This window comes from Armigeres subalbatus, chromosome 1 (assembly GCF_024139115.2).
Source record: "Armigeres subalbatus isolate Guangzhou_Male chromosome 1, GZ_Asu_2, whole genome shotgun sequence".
In the NCBI taxonomy this organism is placed as follows: Eukaryota; Metazoa; Arthropoda; class Insecta; order Diptera; family Culicidae; genus Armigeres; species Armigeres subalbatus.
The window spans coordinates 59749567-59771040 of NC_085139.1; the positions used below are offsets into that span (position 1 = coordinate 59749567).

Genomic DNA, 21474 nt, shown 5'->3' on the forward strand with positions numbered 1-21474 from the left:
TCCAGAGAATGACACCGTTCCGAAAGTTTCAATAGTGAGTAACCAACTTCAACTTGATCCTTTAACCGCAAAAATAATTAGAGCCCGAAATGTGTTCAGGCGCCAGTTCCAACGAACTGGTGATGTATCCAAAAATTATAAGGCAAAATATTTGACAAAAATCATTGCTTCTCGAGTCCAGGTGCTCAAAAATAGCAGCTTCAGCAACGAAATAAGAAAAATGAATCTATTCTCTTAGCCCTTCTGGAAGGTATCAAAAATTTAAAAACCAAAACCGCACAGGTTCCTCCACTAAAATGTGCAGACAAACTGATTATTTCCCCGGTAGATAAAGCTAATGCAATAGTGTTTAACTTTAGTGAATCCCATACGATAGGTAGGAATATAGCAAGTCCCATGGAGCAAACGGTCGCAGATACACTGAACTGAATACCTTGTACAATACCCCATGTTATGTCCCTGAAAACAAAAAGATCCTAATTAGAGAAGTTGTTACTGCTCTTCGAAATTCTAAAAATATGAAAGCCCCGGATTTGACAGCATTTTTAATTTGGTACTTAAAAACTTAAGCAACAATGCTTTAAATTTCATTACTAAAATCTTCAACAAATGTCTCGATCTAAACTACTTCCCGACCTGCTGGAAAATGGCCAAAATCATTCCAATATTGAAATCTGGTAAAGACCCTACAAACGCTAAAAGCTATAGACCGATTAGCTTACCGATTGTCAGAGCTCTCTATCCCCTAATCAAAAGAAGATCTAAACTTTGTATAAAAAATAGATTAGCCATATACAAGCAGATAAAATTCCTTGCATTACATTATGCAACTCCAGCTTAGAAATCTACCGCAATGTCACATAAAAAATCACTACAGATTCTTCAGAACAAAGCACTTAAAATGATTCTCAATGTACCCTTTGATACAAGAACGACTGAAGTTCACAAATTAGCAGGTGCTCAAACAATAGAACGAACAATCGAAAAATCATTTTCTAAATTCAAGGAAAAAGCAATGCATTCTGAGCATCAATCGATAAGATCGCTGTTTCAAAAAAAATTAGGTTAAATAGTAGTAGTTAGTAGTAATTTAAGAAATACCCAAAAAGAAACGTTTGCTTTAAGCAAAAGCATATTTATCAAACACAAAGGAATTGAAACAAACACAGAGTAGAGAAGTCAAAGCAGCCCCTTTTTGGGGTAAAGAAATCCATCGTGGTCCGCTAGTGTCCATGCGAATAAATTTTTACAGCACCTCCCTCCGACAAGCGCTTTTTTCAGTTTCAATTACACTTTATTTACTATCATTTTTACATTGGAGTACATTTCACATTTCAAGTGATGTTGTTTTTTATACATTTCTCGCTTAACTTTTCAAAAGGACCTAAGTAACATTTTTTTCATGAATTAATTAGAATACTGCAATCAATAGCTTTCATGTTGTTCTGTTGATTGCGCTATTCAAATTAATTCATGAAAAAAATGTTACTTAGGACCTTTTGAAAAGTTAAGCGAGAAATGTATAAAAAACAACATCACTTGAAATGTGAAATGTACTCCACCACCAACACCAAACACCAAATAACTTTTTTTCGAATTGTTCATAAAAACTTTGAAAATACTTCTTGAATTTCTCTTGAAACTTCTTCATAACTTTTTTTTAGTTAATCTTTTGAGAAAATCTTCTGGAAGCCCAACGAGAATGTTTTGGCGAATCTAAAGAGGGATTTACAAAAGTATTCTTGAAGTAATTTCAGCGGAAACTCTTGGAGGAACTCAAGGAAGAGAAGGTAGGAGAATTTGAAAGAATTTGCAGGGGCAAAATTTGGGTGGCAGTATCAGGAATACAAATTGGGGATATACAGAAGGAATTTTTGTAAAAGTTTCTGCTGAATTGCTGCGAGAATTTCAATTATATATAATTATCAGGGAGATTTTCGTGTGCATTCCACAGGAGTTTGTTAAGGAATGGCCAGGAATTGCTGAAGAATTTCAAAGCAATTTTCCACATGGAAGAAAGAAGTACCCAGCGTTGCGTATTTTTATACTTACCTTTGAGCTATTTTTTCCTTTCCATTTTCATCCACGCTTTTTTCTGCTGTCAGAAACAAAGGAGCGGAATAATTCAATGAAGTCAATTCAGTACGGTAAGCCAACCTCGAGTTTATTGTCTGAATTCGAAAATGCAGTTAAGTACACAGTATAAAAATGTTACAGCATATATGATGTAACAAAAAGGAGCCGTTCGATTCGACTCATTTTTCCAGCACTTTTTAAAATTACAGGTCGTCGTTACTATGGAGCTTGCATTCAATATTGCGTACAAGAAAAAGTTGGATGTAAAATTAAAGGTTATTGAACACTAAAATATGCGTTTAAATATTTCCACGGAGTGTAATTTTCAGAATTTTTAACTGTGTAAATAAAACTAGGTACTTTTTTCAACACATGGGAGTAATGACAAACTGCTTCTACCCCATTTACTCAATTTCGGCTTCCCATACTCAAGTCTGAAATTGGGAGAATTAAAGTAACTATTGGGTAATTTGATTCTCCAAGCAGGGGGCTTCTTGGAGGAATATTTTGGGAAACACCTGGAGGGATCGCCGGGTTAATTTCTGAGTATTGAATTTCCATAAAAATTCCTAGAAAAACTCCTGAAAATATTTCTAGACGAACTGTAGTGGAGTTGGCTTAGAAATATTATGTGAGATTCGAAAGGAGTTCAGTGGAATTTCCGGAGGAACTTCAGGGAGAATTTCAGGATATTGGTTATTCAACGGGACCATCCATAAGCATTTTATTAATTCACAGGTAGGTTTATGGAGGAATTCAAGGGGAAATTTCGTAATAGCTCCTATGGAATTTCCAGACTTCCGAGAAATTTACAAAGCGAATTTGGAGGAAATACTTCAGGAAATTCCGAAAGAATTCCTACAGGGATCTCTGGAGGAATTTGCTGAGGGACTTGCAGACGAACTTTGAGGAGCTCCCGGAGGAATTCCTGGAGGAACTTCCGGAGGAATTCCTGGAGGAACTTCCGGAGGAATTCCTGGAGGAACTACCGGAGGAATTCCTGGAGGAACTTCCGGAGGAATTCCTGGAGGAACTTCCGGAGGAATTCCTGGAGGAACTTCCGGAGGAATTCCCGGAGGAACTTCCGGAGGAATTCCTGGAGGAACTTCCGGAGGAATTCCTGGAGGAACTTCCGGAGGAATTCCTGGAGGAACTTCCGGAGGAATTCCTGGAGGAACTTCCGGAGGAATTCCTGGAGGAACTTCCGGAGGAATTCCTGGAGGAACTTCCGGAGGAATTCCTGGAGGAACTTCCGGAGGAATTCCTGGAGGAACTTCCGGAGGAATTCCTGGAGGAACTTCGGAGGAATTCCTGGAGGAACTTCGGAGGAATTCCTGGAGGAACTTCGGAGGAATTCCTGGATGAACTTCCGGAGGAATTCCTGGAGGAACTTCCGGAGGAATTCCTGGAGGAACTTCCGGAGGAATTCCTGGAGGAACTTCGGAGGAATTCCTGGAGGAACTTCCGGAGGAATTCCTGGAGGAACTTCCGGAGGAATTCCTGGAGGAACTTCCAGAGGAATTCCTGGAGGAACTTCCGGAGGAATTCCTGGAGGAACTTCCGGAGGAATTCCTGGAGGAACTTCCGGAGGAATTCCTGGAGGAACTTCCGGAGGAATTCCTGGAGGAACTTCGGGAGGAATTCCTGGAGGAACTTCCGGAGGAATTCCTGGAGGAACTTCCGGAGGAATTCCTGGAGGAACTTCCGGAGGAATTCCTGGAGGAACTTCCGGAGGAATTCCTGGAGGAACTTCCGGAGGAATTCCTGGAGGAACTTCCGGAGGAATTCCTGGAGGAACTTCCGGAGGAATTCCTGGAGGAACTTCCGGAGGAATTCCTGGAGGAACTTCCGGAGGAATTCCTGGAGGAACTTCCGGAGGAATTCCTGGAGGAACTTCCGGAGGAATTCCTGGAGGAACTTCCGGAGGAATTCCTGGAGGAACTTCCGGAGGAATTCCTGGAGGAACTTCCGGAGGAATTCCTGGAGGAACTTCCGGAGGAATTCCTGGAGGAACTTCCGGAGGAATTCCTGGAGGAACTTCCGGAGGAATTCCTGGAGGAACTTCCGGAGGAATTCCTGGAGGAACTTCCGGAGGAATTCCTGGAGGAACTTCCGGAGGAATTCCTGGAGGAACTTCGGAGGAATTCCTGGAGGAACTTCGGAGGAATTCCTGGAGGAACTTCCGGAGGAATTCCTGGAGGAACTTCCGGAGGAATTCCTGGAGGAACTTCCGGAGGAATTCCTGGAGGAACTTCCGGAGGAATTCCTGGAAGAACTTCCGGAGGAATTCCTGGAGGAACTTCCAGAGGAATTCCTGGAGGAACTTCCGGAGGAATTCCTGGAGGAACTTCCGGAGGAATTCCTGGAGGAACTTCCGGAGGAATTCCTGGAGGAACTTCCGGAGGAATTCCTGGAGGAACTTCCGGAGGAATTCCTGGAGGAACTTCCGGAGGAATTCCTGGAGGAACTTCCGGAGGAATTCCTGGAGGAACTTCCGGAGGAATTCCTGGAGGAACTTCCGGAGGAATTCCTGGAGGAACTTCCGGAGGAATTCCTGGAGGAACTTCCGGAGGAATTCCTGGAGGAACTTCCGGAGGAATTCCTGGAGAAACTTTCGGAGGAATTCCTGGAGTAAATTCCGGAGGAATTTCTGGAGGAACTTCCGGAGGAATTCCTGGAGGAACTTCCGGAGGAATTCCTGCAGGAACTTCCGGAGGAATTCCTGCAGGAACTTCCGGAGGAATTCCTGGAGGAACTTCCGGAGGAATTCCTGGAGGAACTTCCGGAGGAATTCCTGGAGGAACTTCCGGAGGAATTCCTGGAGGAACTTCCGGAGGAATTCCTGGAGGAACTTCCGGAGGGATTCCTGGAGGATCTTCCGGAGGAATTCCTGGGGGAACTTCCGGAGGAATTCCTGGAGGAACTTCCGGAGGAATTCCTGGAGGAACTTCCGGAGGAATTCCTGGAGGAACTTCCGGAGGAATTCCTGGAGGAACTTCCGGAGGAATTCCTGGAGGAACTTCCGGAGGAATTCCTGGAGGAACTTCCGGAGGAATTCCTGGAGGAACTTCCGGAGGAATTCCTGGAGGAACTTCCGGAGGAATTCCTGGAGGAACTTCCGGAGGAATTCCTGGAGGAACTTCCGGAGGAATTCCTGGAGGAACTTCCGGAGGAATTCCTGGAGGAACTTCCGGAGGAATTCCTGGAGGAACTTCCGGAGGAATTCCTGGAGGAACTTCCGGAGGAATTCCTGGAGGAACTTCCGGAGGAATTCCTGGAGGAACTTCGGAGGAATTCCTGGAGGAACTTCCGGAGGAATTCCTGGAGGAACTTCCGGAGGAATTCCTGGAGGAACTTCCGGAGGAATTCCTGGAGGAACTTGGAGGAATTCCTGGAGGAACTTCCGGAGGAATTCCTGGAGGAACTTCCGGAGGAATTCCTGGAGGATTTTCCGGAGGAATTCCTGGAGGAACTTCCGGAGGAATTCCTGGAGGAACTTCCGGAGGAATTCCTGGAGGAACTTCCGGAGGAATTCCTGGAGGAACTTCCGGAGGAATTCCTGGAGGAACTTCCGGAGGAATTCCTGGAGGAACTTCCGGAGGAATTCCTGGAGGAACTTCCGGAGGAATTCCTGGAGAAACTTTCGGAGGAATTCCTGGAGTAAATTCCGGAGGAATTTCTGGAGGAACTTCCGGAGGAATTCCTGGAGGAACTTCCGGAGGAATTCCTGCAGGAACTTCTGGAGGAATTCCTGGAGGAACTTCCGGAGGAATTCCTGGAGGAACTTCCGGAGGAATTCCTGGAGGAACTTCCGGAGGAATTCCTGGAGGAACTTCCGGAGGAATTCCTGGAGGAACTTCCGGAGGAATTCCTGGAGGAACTTCCGGAGGAATTCCTGGAGGAACTTCCGGAGGGATTCCTGGAGGATCTTCCGGAGGAATTCCTGGGGGAACTTCCGGAGGAATTCCTGGAGGAACTTCCGGAGGAATTCCTGGAGGATCTTCCGGAGGAATTCCTGGAGGAACTTCCGGAGGAATTCCTGGAGGAACTTCCGGAGGAATTCCTGGAGGAACTTCCGGAGGAATTCCTGGAGGAACTTCCGGAGGAATTCCTGGAGGAACTTCCGGAGGAATTCCTGGAGGAACTTCCGGAGGAATTCCTGGAGGAACTTCCGGAGGAATTCCTGGAGGAACTTCCGGAGGAATTCCTGGAGGAACTTCCGGAGGAATTCCTGGAGGAACTTCCGGAGGAATTCCTGGAGGAACTTCCGGAGGAATTCCTGGAGGAATTCCTGAAGGAACTTCCGGAGGAATTCCTGGAAGAACTTCCGGAGGAATTCCTGGAGGAACTTCCGGTGGAACTTCCGGAGGAATTCCTGGAGGAACTTCCGGAGGAATTCCTGGAGGAACTTCCGGAGGAATTCCTGGAGGAACTTCCGGAGGAATTCCTGGAGGAACTTCCGGAGGAATTCCTGGAGGAACTTCCGGAGGAATTCCTGGAGAAACTTCCGGAGGAATTCCTGGAGGAACTTCCGGAGGAATTCCTGGAGGAACTTCCGGAGGAATTCCTGGAGGAACTTCCGGAGGAATTCCTGGAGGAACTTCCGGAGGAATTCCTGGAGGAACTTCCGGAGGAATTCCTGGAGGAACTTCCGGAGGAATTCCTGGAGGAACTTCCGGAGGAATTCCTGGAGGAACTTCCGGAGGAATTCCTGGAGGAACTTCCGGAGGAATTCCTGGAGGAACTTCCGGAGGAATTCCTTGAGGAACTTCCGGAGGAATTCCTGGATGAACTTCCGGAGGAATTCCTGGAGGAACTTCCGGAGGAATTCCTGGATGAACTTCCGGAGGAATTTCTGGAGGAACTTTTACCACTCCGCCGTCGGTGAAATGTCAATCGACACACCGGTTTATTGTCTTTGCTTCAAAATAGGGTTGACTCTTATCTTTAATATTTTATTTTGCCCATGATAAAATCTCGGATTTGTCTCTGACCCTATTGATAAGGATGACCTTGTGTTAGTCAATCCAGAAACAACGGGTTTGGACAGGAAAGCTCCTCGGATCCCTGAGCATTAGTTCGTAGTGAAAATAGATATGAAAATCAAGATTATTCCACTCACCGGTGATGGAGCCTTTCTCGTGTATTTTAAAATGCGATAAGAAAAACACTTAAGAAGGGTCGAAATATGTCAGTATTTTTTTACTAACAAAAGGAGGAATTAAGGTTCTGTAAAAAGTGTATTTCAAAATGAATCTTGAAGTACGAAGAAAATAATAAGTTTCTAGGAGAGATCAACTATGATGATGCTATTTGAGGCTATGGCTTTTAGTATTCTTATGCTCAAAACGGGTTTTACGTTTTTATCCGACGGTTTATTCGGTTACATACATTGCACCTTTATCAAGGAGGTAACTAAAATAGAATTCAGTAAAATCCTTGATAAAGGTACAATGTATGTAACCGAAACGTCGGATAAAAACGTAAACCCCGTTTTTGAGCATAAGAAGACTGAATGAAAATAATAAGGTTGGTCAAATCTATGGCATTCTCTGTTGATGCGCTGTTATCGCTGGCTGGAAGCATTGAGATCATATTGTCGCCAGAGACGCACATAGGCAATTTTCCATATTTTTCTCGATTTTAGTTTATATTTGAAGAAAAAAAAAAACAATGTTTTGTCAATGACTCCGTAGTGTATTGCCCGATCGGGTCCATTTATAATACGGAATACTTAATGCTAAGTACACACAAGTTTGTCATACTTCATACATGACAACAATTCGCCGGGCTGAATCAATTGGTGTATAACACTATGGGTTTCTTGAGCGTCTGTGATAAATTTAGTTTTATACCTTTAACGTATATTAGGTCTCCAAGGAAGGCAAAACAATAACGTACATAGACAACCTTGAATTCAAAACTGGAACAAACCTAATAATAAGAAAAAAAAAAACGAGCGATAGACCATGTTCCATTTGGAACGTAGATCACAGAAAGATGGGCTAGACGCCCATAAATCCTACAGTCTGTTATCGACAAATCCCCATTGTTCCATATATGGAGGTTTTCATATATGCGTCTCACCTTGCTTGTCATGACTCGGCAAGTAAACAATGATTCCGCACTAAACTGAGCCTCTTGCACATGTGCTAAACCATTCCTAGTTACTAATAAATACGATTGTTGCGCATTTAAATTCAGTAATCAGCATCAGTTCATTTAGGGAGGACTTTTTTTACATGGATATCATAACGCTAGTTCTAGCAGTTTTCACCTGCCTGTCGGGTTTTGTTTACTACTTCCTGCGGCGTGAACAGCAACAATGGTCACGGTTGGGTGTTCCGATCGCAAAAAATCCGCACCTGCTGTTCGGCAATGTACGGGGAATCTTCCAGAAAGAGCCCAGCTGCGAAGTTCTTCAACGGCTGTATTGGGAGTTCAAGCGACGCGGGTTGAAACTGGGCGGAATCATGAACTTCTTTCAGCCGGCGGTTCTGGTGATTGATCCGGAGGTCAGCAAAAGTATTCTGGTTAAGGACTTCCATAAGTTCCACAATCGTGGACTATTCGTGGATTCTTCAGGAGATCCCCTGAGTGCCAGTTTGTTCAGTCTGGAAGGTGCTCAGTGGAAGGCGATGCGAATGAAGATGTCTCCGACGTTTACGTCAGGTAAAATGAAGTACATGTTCGGATCAGTGCTAAAGGTGGCAGACCAGATGAAGGAGTACGTAGCGGAGAATTGTACGAAGGGGAACATCGAGTTGAAGAATATCCTGCAGCGGTATACAATGGACGTGATTGGTAATGTGGCGTTTGGAGTGGAGTGTAACTCGATCAAGAATCCAAGCTCCGAGTTTCGGCTGATGGGCCTGAAAGCAAATCGGATGGACGTGGTAAAGTTCCTCAAATTTTTCATCGGTGGAAGCTACAAAAATTTTGCCAAGAAGATCAAAATGAAGGTTGTTGAGGAAGACGTACACAACTTTTTCATGAGTTTGGTACATAGTACAATCCAATACAGAGAAGATAACGGAGTGCAAAGGAACGACTTTTTGGATTTATTGATTAAAATTAAGAACAGTGGAAAGCTTAGTGATGAACCGAATTCCGGTGGAGAAGGCATCACAATCAGTGAAATCGCTGCACAGTGCTTCATATTTTTCACTGCCGGATTTGATACTTCCTCGACCACTCTGCACTTTTGTCTCTACGAATTGGCCAGGAATCCAAACATTCAGGATCGACTTAGGCGAGAGATTGAAGAATCGATTGCGAAGGACGGCGGAGAGTTGAAGTACGATACCTTATTCGGTATGTCTTACTTGGATCGTGTCGTTAGCGGTATGTACACAAAATGTCTACTTTGCGATATCATTGAATATCAATTTTTCACTTTATAGAAACCCTCCGGAAGTATTCTCCAGTGGATAACCTGTTCCGGGTTTCTAATTCTCCGTACACCCCAGAAGGTTGCGATTTCACTATCCCGGCCGGCACTTTGTTCCAGATCCCCATCCATTCGATGCATCTTGATCCGGAGTATTTTCCGAAGCCGCAACGCTTTGATCCGGATCGGTTCCTTCCGGAAGCGGTAAAGTCTCGACATCCCTTTGCCTATCTACCGTTCGGAGAAGGGCCTCGTATTTGCATCGGAATGCGGTTCGGGCAAATGCAGACCAAGATTGGTTTGGTTACGTTGCTGCGCCACTTCCAGTTCACTCCCATGATCGAAACTCCCGATCAGTTGGAGTTCGACTCGAAGACGTTGATACTAACGGCCAGGACGGAGGCACATTTAAAGATAGAACCGATCGGAAATGCCAATCCTGTCGATCGTATGCCGATCGATAGCTTGACAAATTGAGTTACCCGTTTGTTTGTAGCTTGTTGAGCTACTCAGGTGTTGGCGAAAAGCGAAGCCGTACGAGTAGTTTGCATCATTGCAATGTTGAATAATAAATGTTTACTTCACATTCCATGCATCACTTTTTGCCGCAATTATGACACATAAGGAGGAAATTACAAATAAAAGTGCACTATTGCATCTCCTGAGATACAGATACAGATTTCACTTATATTACGCTCTTTGTAAAACATAAAGTGCAGATTGAAAGAGAGATTTGTGGGTCTTCCTGATTACAAACTGTGTTACCCATGGTATGGTCTTGACGATAAAAAAAACGTTGCCGTGAAAAATTGCGAATCCAGCTGGAGTCGCGTTCCAACAATTGTGGCGACCGTCTAGTGTGCAAATAGCAGCTGCATCAACTGTGGCGACAACCATCAGGCTATCACGACAGGCTGGCTGAAACGGGCAAAGTTACTTAAAATCCTACTGATGTTTCCCAATGAAGAGCCGTGCATCATTGAACAACGAGTTGAATATCCGGTTATCCCGGTTCCTTGTCGAGCAATACCAGTCCTCCCACCGTTACAGCCACAAATACGACTGGTAGCGATGACTGTGTCGGTTCAAGCTCCAGCTTCAACTGTCTCAACTCCTGCGAATGGCCAGCATTTCTTCCTTCTTTCTTTCGGCAAGCAAGGATACAAACGGAACGAGATTAGTTGAGATCGACCTTTTAGGGTGCAATCCATGCTGATCAGGCGAAACATACGATTTACAGAGCAGCAAACAGTGCGTCTTGAACAATTATTTCGAAAATCTTAGGGTGAGCAACACTGGCGTTGTTAAGCAGGGGCACGACGGAGCACGTGACCCACCAAATCGAATATTTTTCCTGAAACTTAATCATATACACCAAAACTGTTCGCAAATTATTCCTTTTGACATTCCTCCAGGAATTCCTTCGGAAGATCCGATGAAAAGGTTTTTGTAAATTCATCCGGAAATTCTATCGGAACTTCCTTTTGTTAGTAGTAAAACCATACAAAAGTCCTTCTGAAATTCCTGCAGGAATTATTTCGGAAATTTTATTGCAAAAACTTTCCGGAGTGTCCTGGATGAAATTCTGAAGAAATTCTTAAGCGGAATTTCGAAGGAATTCCAGTAATTTCTTCCTAGGTTTTTTGAACGGATTTCTTAAGAAATTACTAGAATAATTTATTTGAAAAAACCCTGAAATAATTGCTAATGCAAATTATTTTTAATGTGGGTGTAGTTCCTAAGTGTAGCAGTTCCTAATTCATTAAGGGGGGGGGGGGCTTCCCAAGCAGCACGCGCAACATCTTTCAAATAGGTGTTTGTTCCTAATAAATTGCATTGAAGACTCTGGCAATACATCGAGTCACATTAAAGCCACTTCCCAGTTTCAGAAAAAACAGAATGGTTCATTTCCGTTTAAGTGGCGTCGCAATATTCTACCCATCTGACTTCTTGGGTGGTTCAAAATTCGATGTGTTTCATATCAGAAACAAAACAGATAAGTTGCAGAATTAATAACACTTCGGTTCATTGCTGTTACGACAATGTTTCTGATATGTTGCAAAACACTTTGAACTCAGCTGAGCAGTATTTTATTTTTGACAGTCCATGCAGGTTCCGTATAAGGTACAATGAAGTTACAAATGACTTTATTGTTTATGTAGGGCACTTGTAGCAGAATCTTCAAATAGAATTGTTGGTGTGATGGTTATAGTAGAAGGTTGCAAATCTCAAGGTGCATGGTTCGATTCCTAGTTGGTTTTTGTGTTTTTATTTTCATTGTAGCAGCAAGATGTTACAAATAGGCTCCACCTCTTGCGCTTTTTATGTAACAAAGGAGTTCCAAATACGACGCATTGTGCATAAGTCAGACCTTTAGTAAGTCACACCACAGTTGTTGTTACTCACTGAGCAACAAGAGGTGTTGCTTGGGTTGGTTTGTTGAGAATGGGTCAGCACCCTTAGCGACAGTCTGAAGGTCGGATAACAAAACCGTTCAAGAAGGTCTCTTACAATTCAGTTTTCTTGTCCTCAGATACATTACAAGCATTCTAAAATTCCTTCAGGAATTTCATCGTGAATATCTTTTCTCTTCTCAAGGAATTTCTTCAAAAATCATCCGCAAATGAAACTAAAAATACCATCGAAAATTCTTTAAATAATGTTTTTGATTTTTTTTAATTTGTCGAAGGAGTTCTTTTGGAAACCCCTTCCGAAATTTGTTTCAGGAAATCCTTTGGCAATACATTCAGAAATTCTTCCAGGTATTCTTCCGGAAATTTAATACCATCCGCTCCCGTAATTCCGCTGAAATTTCTTGAATTTCTCTGCGTATTCCCCCAAAAATTTCTTTGGGATTTCCTCCACGAATTCTTTAGGCAATTTCTCAGGAAATTACTTTGAAGAAAGATCCAGAAATTCTTCTGGAAGCGCAACAAGATATTCGTTCAAAAATTTCTACAGGGAAAATTCCTAAACGAATTCTCTTAGGTTTTTTTTCGGAAAATTGGTCGGAATTCCTACGGAAACACCTACCTTGCTTCAGGAAAACCTTTCGAAATTACCTTAGGATAGCGGTTCCCAACCTGTGCTCCTAGAAGTACCTTCGATGGTCCTGGGGGGTACCGCGGACAAAAATGCGTAATGGCGGATGTATTACGTTTCCAATAAAAAAATATTAATATGCATGAAAAAGTAAGCAACACATATTATATACAATTCAAAGTTTTGAAATCAAAGATTTTACAATTATCAAAACTTCGTATTGTATTTAATATGCATGGTGATCAATATATTAAAGCTAATAAAAGCTGTACACTACACAGATAAAAACATGTTGTGATTTTAAATGTATTTTCATGCACATATTTAGAGCATGCAAATAAACTTAATATTCAATCGGTCTCACTATTCTTTCAAATCGAAATAAATTTAAACTGTGCTTGCTTGTAAATTTAAATCAAATTTAATTGAATATCGAATAATTATTCGTGTGATGGGATAAGCAAAATTATTAGCTGTGTACAACTAGCTCAGTACATGGATGACTGTGTGACAAAATTTTACAAGGGCAAAACCCCGAAAGACTTAAATCCAGAATCTAAGGGTTCGGAAGCATCCATTTGAGAGTCATCAATGCTTTTTCCCGATAAGCTCAGTAGCGTTGCAAGAGGGTTGAAAGCCTTTTTCTAAGCAGCTCGTAAGATTCCTTTCGAAAGAAATAGAAACCTCAGGCTTGGGAGCTTCTGGTCAAGAAGCTTGGAAGCCTTATGTCAAGGGGCTCGGGAGCATCCTGTAAAGAGGCTCAAGAGGTTCGGAAACCTTCTTCCAAGAGGCTCGCAAGTCATCTTCCAAGAGGCCCGCAAGCCTTCTTCCAAGAGGCTCGCAAGTCTTCTTTTTCAAGAGGCTCGAAAGCCTCCTTCCAAGAGCCTCAGTAGCCTCCTTCCAAGAGGCTCTGTAGCCTCCTTCCAAGAGGCTCTGTAGCCTCCTTCCAAGAGGCTCTGTAGCCTCCTTCCAAGAGGCTCTGTAGCCTCCTTCCAAGAGGCTCTGTAGCCTCCTTCCAAGAGGCTCTGTAGCCTCCTTCCAAGAGGCTCTGTAGCCTCCTTCCAAGAGGCTCTGTAGCCTCCTTCCAAGAGGCTCTGTAGCCTCCTTCCAAGAGGCTCTGTAGCCTCCTTCCAAGAGGCTCTGTAGCCTCCTTCCAAGAGGCTCTGTAGCCTCCTTCCAAGAGGCTCTGTAGCCACCTTCCAAGAGGCTCTGTAGCCTCCTTCCAAGAGGCTCTGTAGCCTCCTTCCAAGAGGCTCTGTAGCCTCCTTCCAAGAGCCTCTGTAGCCTCCTTCCAAGAGGCTCTGTAGCCTCCTTCCAAGAGGCTCTGTAGCCTCCTTCCAAGAGGCTCTGTAGCCTCCTTCCAAGAGGCCCTGTAGCCTCCTTCCAAGAGGCTCTGTAGCCTCCTTCCAAGAGGCTCTGTAGCCTCCTTCCAAGAGGCTCTGAAGCTTCCTTTCAAGAGGCTCTGTAGCCTCCTTCCAAGAGGCTCTGTAACCTTCTTCCAAAAGGCTCTGTAGCCTTCTTCCAAGAGGCTCAGTAGCCTTCTTCCAAGAGGCTCAGTAGCCTTTTTCCAAGAGGCTCGGAAGTCTCCTTCCAAGAGGCTCGCAAGTCTCCCTCCAACAGGCTCGAAAACCTCCTTCCAAGAGGCTCTGTAGCCTCCTTCCAAGAGGGTCTGTAGCCTTCTTCCAAGAGGCTCTGTAACCTGTTTCCAAGAGGCTCGGAAGCCTCCTTCCAAGACGCTCGGAACCCCCTCCTTCCAAAAGTCTAGGAAGCCCCTCCTTCCAAGAGGCTCGGAGGCCCCTCCTTTTAAGAGGCTCGGAAGCCCCTGCTTCGAAGAGGCTCGGAGGCCCCTCCTTTTAAGAGGCTCAGAAGCCCCTCTTTCCAAAAGGCTTGGTAGCCCTTCCTTCCAAGAGCCCCTCGTTCCAAAAGGTTCGGAAGCCCCTCCTTCCAAGAAGCTCGGAAGTCTCTGCCTCCAAGAGACTTGGAAGCCCCTCCTTCCGAGAGGCTCGAAAAACCATCCTTCCGACAGGCTCGGAAGCCTTCACCCAAGATGCTCGTAAAACCTCGGCTCGGAAGCCTCCTTTCAAGAGGCTCGGAAGCCTTCTTTCAAGAGGCTCGGAAGCCTCCTTTCAAGAGGCTCGGAAGCCTCCTTTCAAGAGGCTCGGAAGCCTCCTTTCAAGAGGCTCGGAAGCCTCCTTTCAAGAGGTTCGGAAGCCTCCTTTCAAGAGGCTCGGAAGCCTCCTTTCAAGAGGCTCGGAAGCCTCCTTTCAAGAGGCTCAGACCTCCTTTCAAGAGGCTCAGGCCTCCTTTCAAGAGGCTCAGAAGCCTCCTTTCAAGAGGCTCAGGCCTCCTTTCAAGAGGCTCAGAAGCCTCCTTTCAAGAGGCTCAGAAGCCTCCTTTCAAGAGGCTCAGAGCCTCCTTTCAAGAGGCTCAGAAGCCTCCTTTCAAGAGGCTCAGAAGCCTCCTTTCAAGAGGCTCAGAAGCCTCCTTTCAAGAGGCTCAGAAGCCTCCTTTCAAGAGGCTCAGAAGCCTCCTTTCAAGAGGGCCTCAGCCTCCTTTCAAGAGGCTCAGAAGCCTCCTTTCAAGAGGCTCAGAAGCCTCCTTTCAAGAGGCTCAGAGCCTCCTTTCAAGAGGCTCAGAAGCCTCCTTTCAAGAGGCTCAGAAGCCTCCTTTCAAGAGGCTCAGAAGCCTCCTTTCAAGAGGCTCAGAGCTTCCTTTCAAGAGGCTCAGGAAGCCTCCTTTCAAGAGGCTCAGAGCCTCCTTTCAAGAGGCTCAGAAGCCTCCTTTCAAGAGGCTCAGAAGCCTCCTTTCAAGAGGCTCAGCCTCCTTTCAAGAGGCTCAGAAGCCTCCTTTCAAGAGGCTCAGAAGCCTCCTTTCAAGAGGCTCAGAAGCCTCCTTTCAAGAGGCTCAGAAGCCTCCTTTCAAGAGGCTCAGAAGCCTCCTTTCAAGAGGCCTCAGAAGCCTCCTTTCAAGAGGCTCAGAAGCCTCCTTTCAAGAGGCTCAGAAGCCTCCTTTCAAGAGCTCAGGCCTCCTTTCAAGAGAGGCTCAGAAGCCTCCTTTCAAGAGGCTCAGAAGCCTCCTTTCAAGAGGCTCAGGCCTCCTTTCAAGAGGCTCAGAAGCCTCCTTTCAAGAGGCTCAGGAAGGCCTCCTTTCAAGAGCTCGGACGCCTCCTTTCAAGAGGCTCGGAAGCCTCCTTTCAAGAGGCTCGGAAGCCTCCTTTCAAGAGGCTCGGAAGCCTCCTTTCAAGAGGCTCGGAAGCCTCCTTTCAAGAGGCTCGGAAGCCTCCTTTCAAGAGGCTCGGAAGCCTCATTTCAAGAGGCTTGGCTTCCAAGAATGAATTCCTGGGAGAATTCAGAATGCATTCTCAGAAGCCTCCTTCCAAGAGGCTCGGAAGCCTCCTTCCAAGAGGCTCGGAAGCCTCCTTCCAAGAGGCTCGGAAGCCTCCTTCCAAGAGGCTCGGAAGCCTCCTTCCAAGAGGCTCGGAAGCCTCCTTCCAAGAGGCTCGGAAGCCTCCTTCCAAGAGGCTCAAAGCCTCCTTCCAAGAGGCTCAGAAGCCTCCTTCCAAGAGGCTCAGAGCCTCCTTCCAAGAGGCTCAGAAGCCTCCTTCCAAGAGGGCCTCAGAAGCCTCCTTCCAAGAGGCTCAGGCCTCCTTCCAAGAGGCTCAGAAGCCTCCTTCCAAGAGGCTCAGAAGCCTCCTTCCAAGAGGCTCAGGAAGCCTCCTTCCAAGAGGCTCAGAAGCCTCCTTCCAAGAGGCTCAGAGCCTCCTTCCAAGAGGCCTCGGAAGCCTCCTTCCAAGAGGCTCAGAAGCCTCCTTCCAAGAGGCTCAGAAGCCTCCTTCCAAGAGGCTCAAGCCTCCTTCCAAGAGGCTCAGAAGCCTCCTTCCAAGAGGCTCAGGCCTCCTTCAAGAGGCTCAAGCCTCCTTCCAAGAGGCTCGGAAGCCTCCTTCCAAGAGGCTCAGGCCTCCTTCCAAGAGGCTCAAGCCTCCTTCCAAGAGGCTCAGAAGCCTCCTTCCAAGAGGCTCAGAAGCCTCCTTCCAAGAGGCTCAGAGCCTCCTTCCAAGAGGCTCAGAAGCCTCCTTCCAAGAGGCTCAGGCCTCCTTCAAGAGGCTCAGGCCTCCTTCCAAGAGGCTCAGTGCCTCCTTCCAAGAGGCTCAGAAGCCTCCTTCCAAGAGGCTCAGGCCTCCTTCCAAGAGGCTCAGAAGCCTCCTTCCAAGAGGCTCAGAAGCCTCCTTCAAGAGGCTCAGAAGCCTCCTTCCAAGAGGCTCAGGCCTCCTTCCAAGAGGCCTCAGGCCTCCTTCAAGAGGCTCAGAAGCCTCCTTCCAAGAGGCTCAGAAGCCTCCTTCCAAGAGGCCTCAGAAGCCTCCTTCCAAGAGGCTCAGGAAGCCTCCTTCCAAGAGGGCCTCAGAAGCCTCCTTCCAAGAGGCTCAGGAAGCCTCCTTCCAAGAGGCTCAGAAGCCTCCTTCCAAGAGGCTCAGCCTCCTTCCAAGAGGCTCAGGAAGCCTCCTTCCAAGAGGCTCAGAAGCCTCCTTCAAGAGGCTCAGAAGCCTCCTTCCAAGAGGCTCAGAAGCCTCCTTCCAAGGCTCAGGCCTCCTTCCAAGAGCTCAGGCCTCCTTCCAAGAGGCTCAGAAGCCTCCTTCCAAGAGGCTCAGAAGCCTCCTTCCAAGAGGCTCAGAAGCCTCCTTCCAAGAGGCTCAGAAGCCTCCTTCCAAGAGGCTCAGGCCTCCTTCCAAGAGGCTCAGCCTCCTTCCAAGAGGCTCAGGAAGCCTCCTTCAAGAGGCTCAAGCCTCCTTCAAGAGGCTCAAGCCTCCTTCCAAGAGGCTCGGAAGCCTCCTTCCAAGAGGCTCAAGCCTCCTTCCAAGAGGCTCGGAAGCCTCCTTCCAAGAGGCTCGGAAGCCTCCTTCCAAGAGGCTCGGAAGCCTCCTTCCAAGAGGCTCGGAAGCCTCCTTCCAAGAGGCTCGGAAGCCTCCTTCCAAGAGGCTCGGAAGCCTCCTTTCAAGAGGCTCGGAAGCCTTTTTCCAAGAGGCTCGGAAGCCTCCCTCCAAGAGGCTCGGAAGCCTCCCTCCAAGAGGCTCGGAAGCCTCCTTCCAAGAGGCTCGGAAGCCTCCTTCCAAGAATGAATTCCTGGGAGAATTCAGAATGCATTTCGGGGAGAATTCAGAATGAATGCCGGGGGGAATTCAAAATGAATGCCTGGGGGAATTCAAAATGAATTCCTGGGAGAATTCAGAATGAACTCCTAGGGGAATTCAGAGTGAATTATTGGGGGAAATCAGAATGAATTCCTGAGGGAACTAAGAATTAATTCCGGGGGGATTCAGACTTAATACCGGGGAAAATTCAGAATTAATTCCTATGAGAATTCAGAACGAATTCCTGGTTGAATTTGAAATGAATTCCTGGGGGGAATTCAAAATGAATTCCTGGGGGAATTCAAAATGAATTCCTGGGGGAATTCAAAGTGAATTCCTGGGGGAATTCAAAATGAATTCCTGGGGGAATTCAAAATGAATTCCTGGGGGAATTCAAAATGAATTCCTGGGGGAATTCAAAATGAATTCCTGGGGGAATTCAAAATGAATTCCTGGGGGAATTCAAAATGAATTCCTGGGGGAATTCAAAGTGAATTCCTGGGGGAATTCAAAGTGAATTCCTGGGGGAATTCAAAGTGAATTCCTGGGAAATTCAAAATGAATTCTGAAATTCAAAATGAATTCCTGGGAAATTCAAAATGAATTCCTGGGGAATTCAAATGAATTCTGGGAATTCAAAATGAATTCCTGGGGAATTCAAAATGAATTCTGAAATTCAAAATGAATTCCTGAAATTCAAAATGAATTCCTGGAATTCAAAATGAATTCCTGAAATTCAAAATGAATTCCTGAAATTCAAATGAATTCCTGGGGAATTCAAAATGAATTCCTGGAATTCAAAATAAATTCCGGGGGAAATTCAAAAAGAATTTCTGGGAGAATTCAAAATGAATTCCTAGGTGAATTCAAAATGAATTCCTGGGCAGAAATTTCTGGTGGAATTCAAAGTGAATTCCTAGGGGAATTCAGAATGAATTCCTGGGGGAATTGAAAATGAATTCTTGGGGAAATTCAAAATGAATTCCTGGGGGAATTCATAATGAATTCCTGGGAGAATTCAGAATGAATTCCTGCGGGAATTCAGAATGAATTCCTGGGGGAATTCGAAATGAATTCCTGGGAAATTTCTGGTGGAATTCAAAATGAATTCCTAGGGGAATTCAAAATGAATTCCTGGGGGAATTCAAATGATCTCCTGAAATTCAAAATGAATTCCTAGGGGAATTCAAAATGAATTCCTAGGGGAATTCAAAATGAATTCCTAGGGAAATTAAAAGTTAATTCCTGGGAGAATTCAAAATGAATTCTGGGGAATTCAAAATGAATTCCTGAAATTCAAATGAATTCTGGGAAATTCAAAATGAATTCCTGGGAAATTCAAAATGAATTCCTGAAATTCAAAATGAATTCCTGGAATTCAAAATGAATTCTGAAATTCAAATGAATTCCTGGGGAATTCAAAATGAATTCCTGAAATTCAAAATGAATTCTGGAATTCAAAATGAATTCCTGGGGGAATTCAAAATGAATTCCTGGGGGAATTCAAAATGAATTCCTGGAGGAATTCAAAATGAATTCCTTGGGGAATTCAAAATCAATTCCTGGGGGAATTCAAAAAGAATTCCTGGGGGAATTCAAAATGAATTCCTGGGGGAATTCAAAATGAATTCCTGGGGGAATTCAATATGAATTCCTGGGGAAATTCAAAATGAATTCCTGGGGGAATTCAAAATCAATTCCTGGGGAAACTCAGAATTTGTTTCGAGGGGAACTCAAAATGAATTTCTGGGATAGTTCAAAATCAATTCCTGGGGGAATTCAAAATCAATTCCTGGGGAAATTCATAATTTGTTTCGGAGGGACCTCAGAATGAATTTCGGAGGAACTCAGAACGAATTCAGGGAAAAAATGGGAAGAATTAAGGAATTTCTGGTCGATCTTAAGGGGATATGCTCGGAGGAACTGCAGAAGGAATTTCTGTAAAAACTCTCCAAGATCTCCTTGTATAGCTCTTTGAGAAAATCCAGGAGGAACTCCTGGTTGAGCTCCAGAAAGAATAACTAACTCAATATACTCACAAATTCCTCAATTCCCAAATCCCTAAAATCAGAAATTTTTAAATGGCTGAATCCCTAATTCCATAAATTGCCAAATTCCCAAATTTCTAAATTTCTTAAATCATAAATTCCCAAGTTTCTAGATTCCTGAATTTATAATTTCTTGAATCTATAAGCTCCTTAGTTTCAAAATTCGTCGCCGCTCACAACCAGGATGTTAGACAAGAGATTCACACTCCGATTGTGTGCTATTCAATAGATGGTATCCTATCTCCATGTCTCCGAACAAGGTGGTATAGTTTCCAAGCCAGTACCCAACCATGCAGCCTCGCGTGTTCCCAAGCTCAAACCATCTAACTATGTGCCAGCTTTAAGGGAATGGCGGCAAACGACCGACGGAAACTAGCCCATCGAAACAAACTTCGCTTCAATTGCCTCAAAATTTTACACTTTTACATCAGCGATGCTCTGTAAAAACTGCAAAAAGACGCATCACACTCTTCAACGTCTACCGATTATCATCGAGCCACAGCTTCCTACCGAGTGCCCAAGGAGTGGACACGTTGGGTCACTATCGATTTGATACTAGGCGTAGTTGACCTGGTAGACAAATTGAATTTATCTCCCGGAAAAATTGAAGAACCTAGACCATCTGGGTTGAACTTATTTGAATGGTGCAACGTTCGAAAGGTCTTCAGGGATTTAAATGGGCACGCTAGTTTGCTGTGATTTGGTATTTGGTATACAATACAACTAAGTTTCCGCACAATTTGGCGAACCTAGAACATCTGCATTGCATTTGTTTGAATAGTTAAACATTCGCAAGTACTCTGGGGACTTTTATGGATTTGTTAGGTTACTGTAGGATCATGCTTCATCCACATAAAATCTCGATTTATTTAGAGTAGCTTCACCACAATCTTCTAGATGTATTGGAGGTCTTAAGTTATTTCTTGTTACACTACCCGAGCAAAGCTTGAGAGCAAAACGATAGCTCGTTTTGATGTTGTGAAATCGCCGAATATGTTTACTTAATTTGATATCTTTTTGGTCGTTTTAACGGTTAAAATAACAAAATGTATAGAAGAAAAATCTCACTGTGACATCAAATCGAAAACTATTCCTGCTATCGATGAGAGCAAATCGAAAACTAAATTTGATATTGGTTCCAATAACAAAATAAGTACACAGTTTGATGTCAGATCATACAATTAAGAAATCTACAGCAAAATGAGATCAAAATATGTAATCAATCATGATGATTCATATTTGAAAACAAATTATGATTTCAATTTGATGTCGAAATCAAAATGTGTTTTCTATATGCTCTCATTATGTTTTCAGACTTTGCTCGGGTATTTACACAAATCAATTGGATTATATTGAGTAGTACTGACCATACGGACTGATAAACGAACTTGATCAAATATGAAATGGATTTCATATCTCAGCCTGGAATAACGGTTTTGGAGCACCTAGCTTTTAAAATCATAAAAAGGAGGATGGTGCTGAGGGAATTGTTTACATGAACATAAAACAAAAGAGAAAAAATACAAAAAATAAAACTGATAAAAATCGTCATTAGTGGTAAAACCGGTCAGACGCTTTTCGATTTAATTTTTATTTTTGGAGATGATGATGATACTCACAGCCAAAGTTGTTACCAAAGCTTAAGTTGTTTCCATAATTTGCATGGAAACTCAGAAAGAGGTCTAGACTGCATCTATTTCTGTATCTATATCTATATCTAGCACTGGTATCTATAGCTTCCCATAAAAGGATTGTTTACACTCTGAAAAAGGATTTTTCTTATCTGAATTCTT

At 44.5% G+C, this 21474-nt stretch overlaps 2 protein-coding genes across 2 annotated transcripts in view; one reads left to right on the top strand and one right to left on the bottom strand.

Annotated features, from left to right (window-relative positions):
* The window catches only part of LOC134215732 (uncharacterized), a 32339-nt gene extending 22168 nt beyond the window's left edge, over window positions 1-10171 (top strand). The window contains exons 4-5 of the mRNA XM_062694861.1: window positions 8281-9420; window positions 9480-10171. Of these exons, the coding sequence (XP_062550845.1) occupies window positions 8281-9420; window positions 9480-9943 (1604 nt within the window). The 3' untranslated portion in view covers window positions 9944-10171. The remainder of the gene's footprint in view (window positions 1-8280; window positions 9421-9479) is intronic.
* Window positions 1-21474, bottom strand: part of LOC134206195 (sodium/calcium exchanger 3-like) — a 593875-nt gene that overhangs the window by 197179 nt on the left and 375222 nt on the right.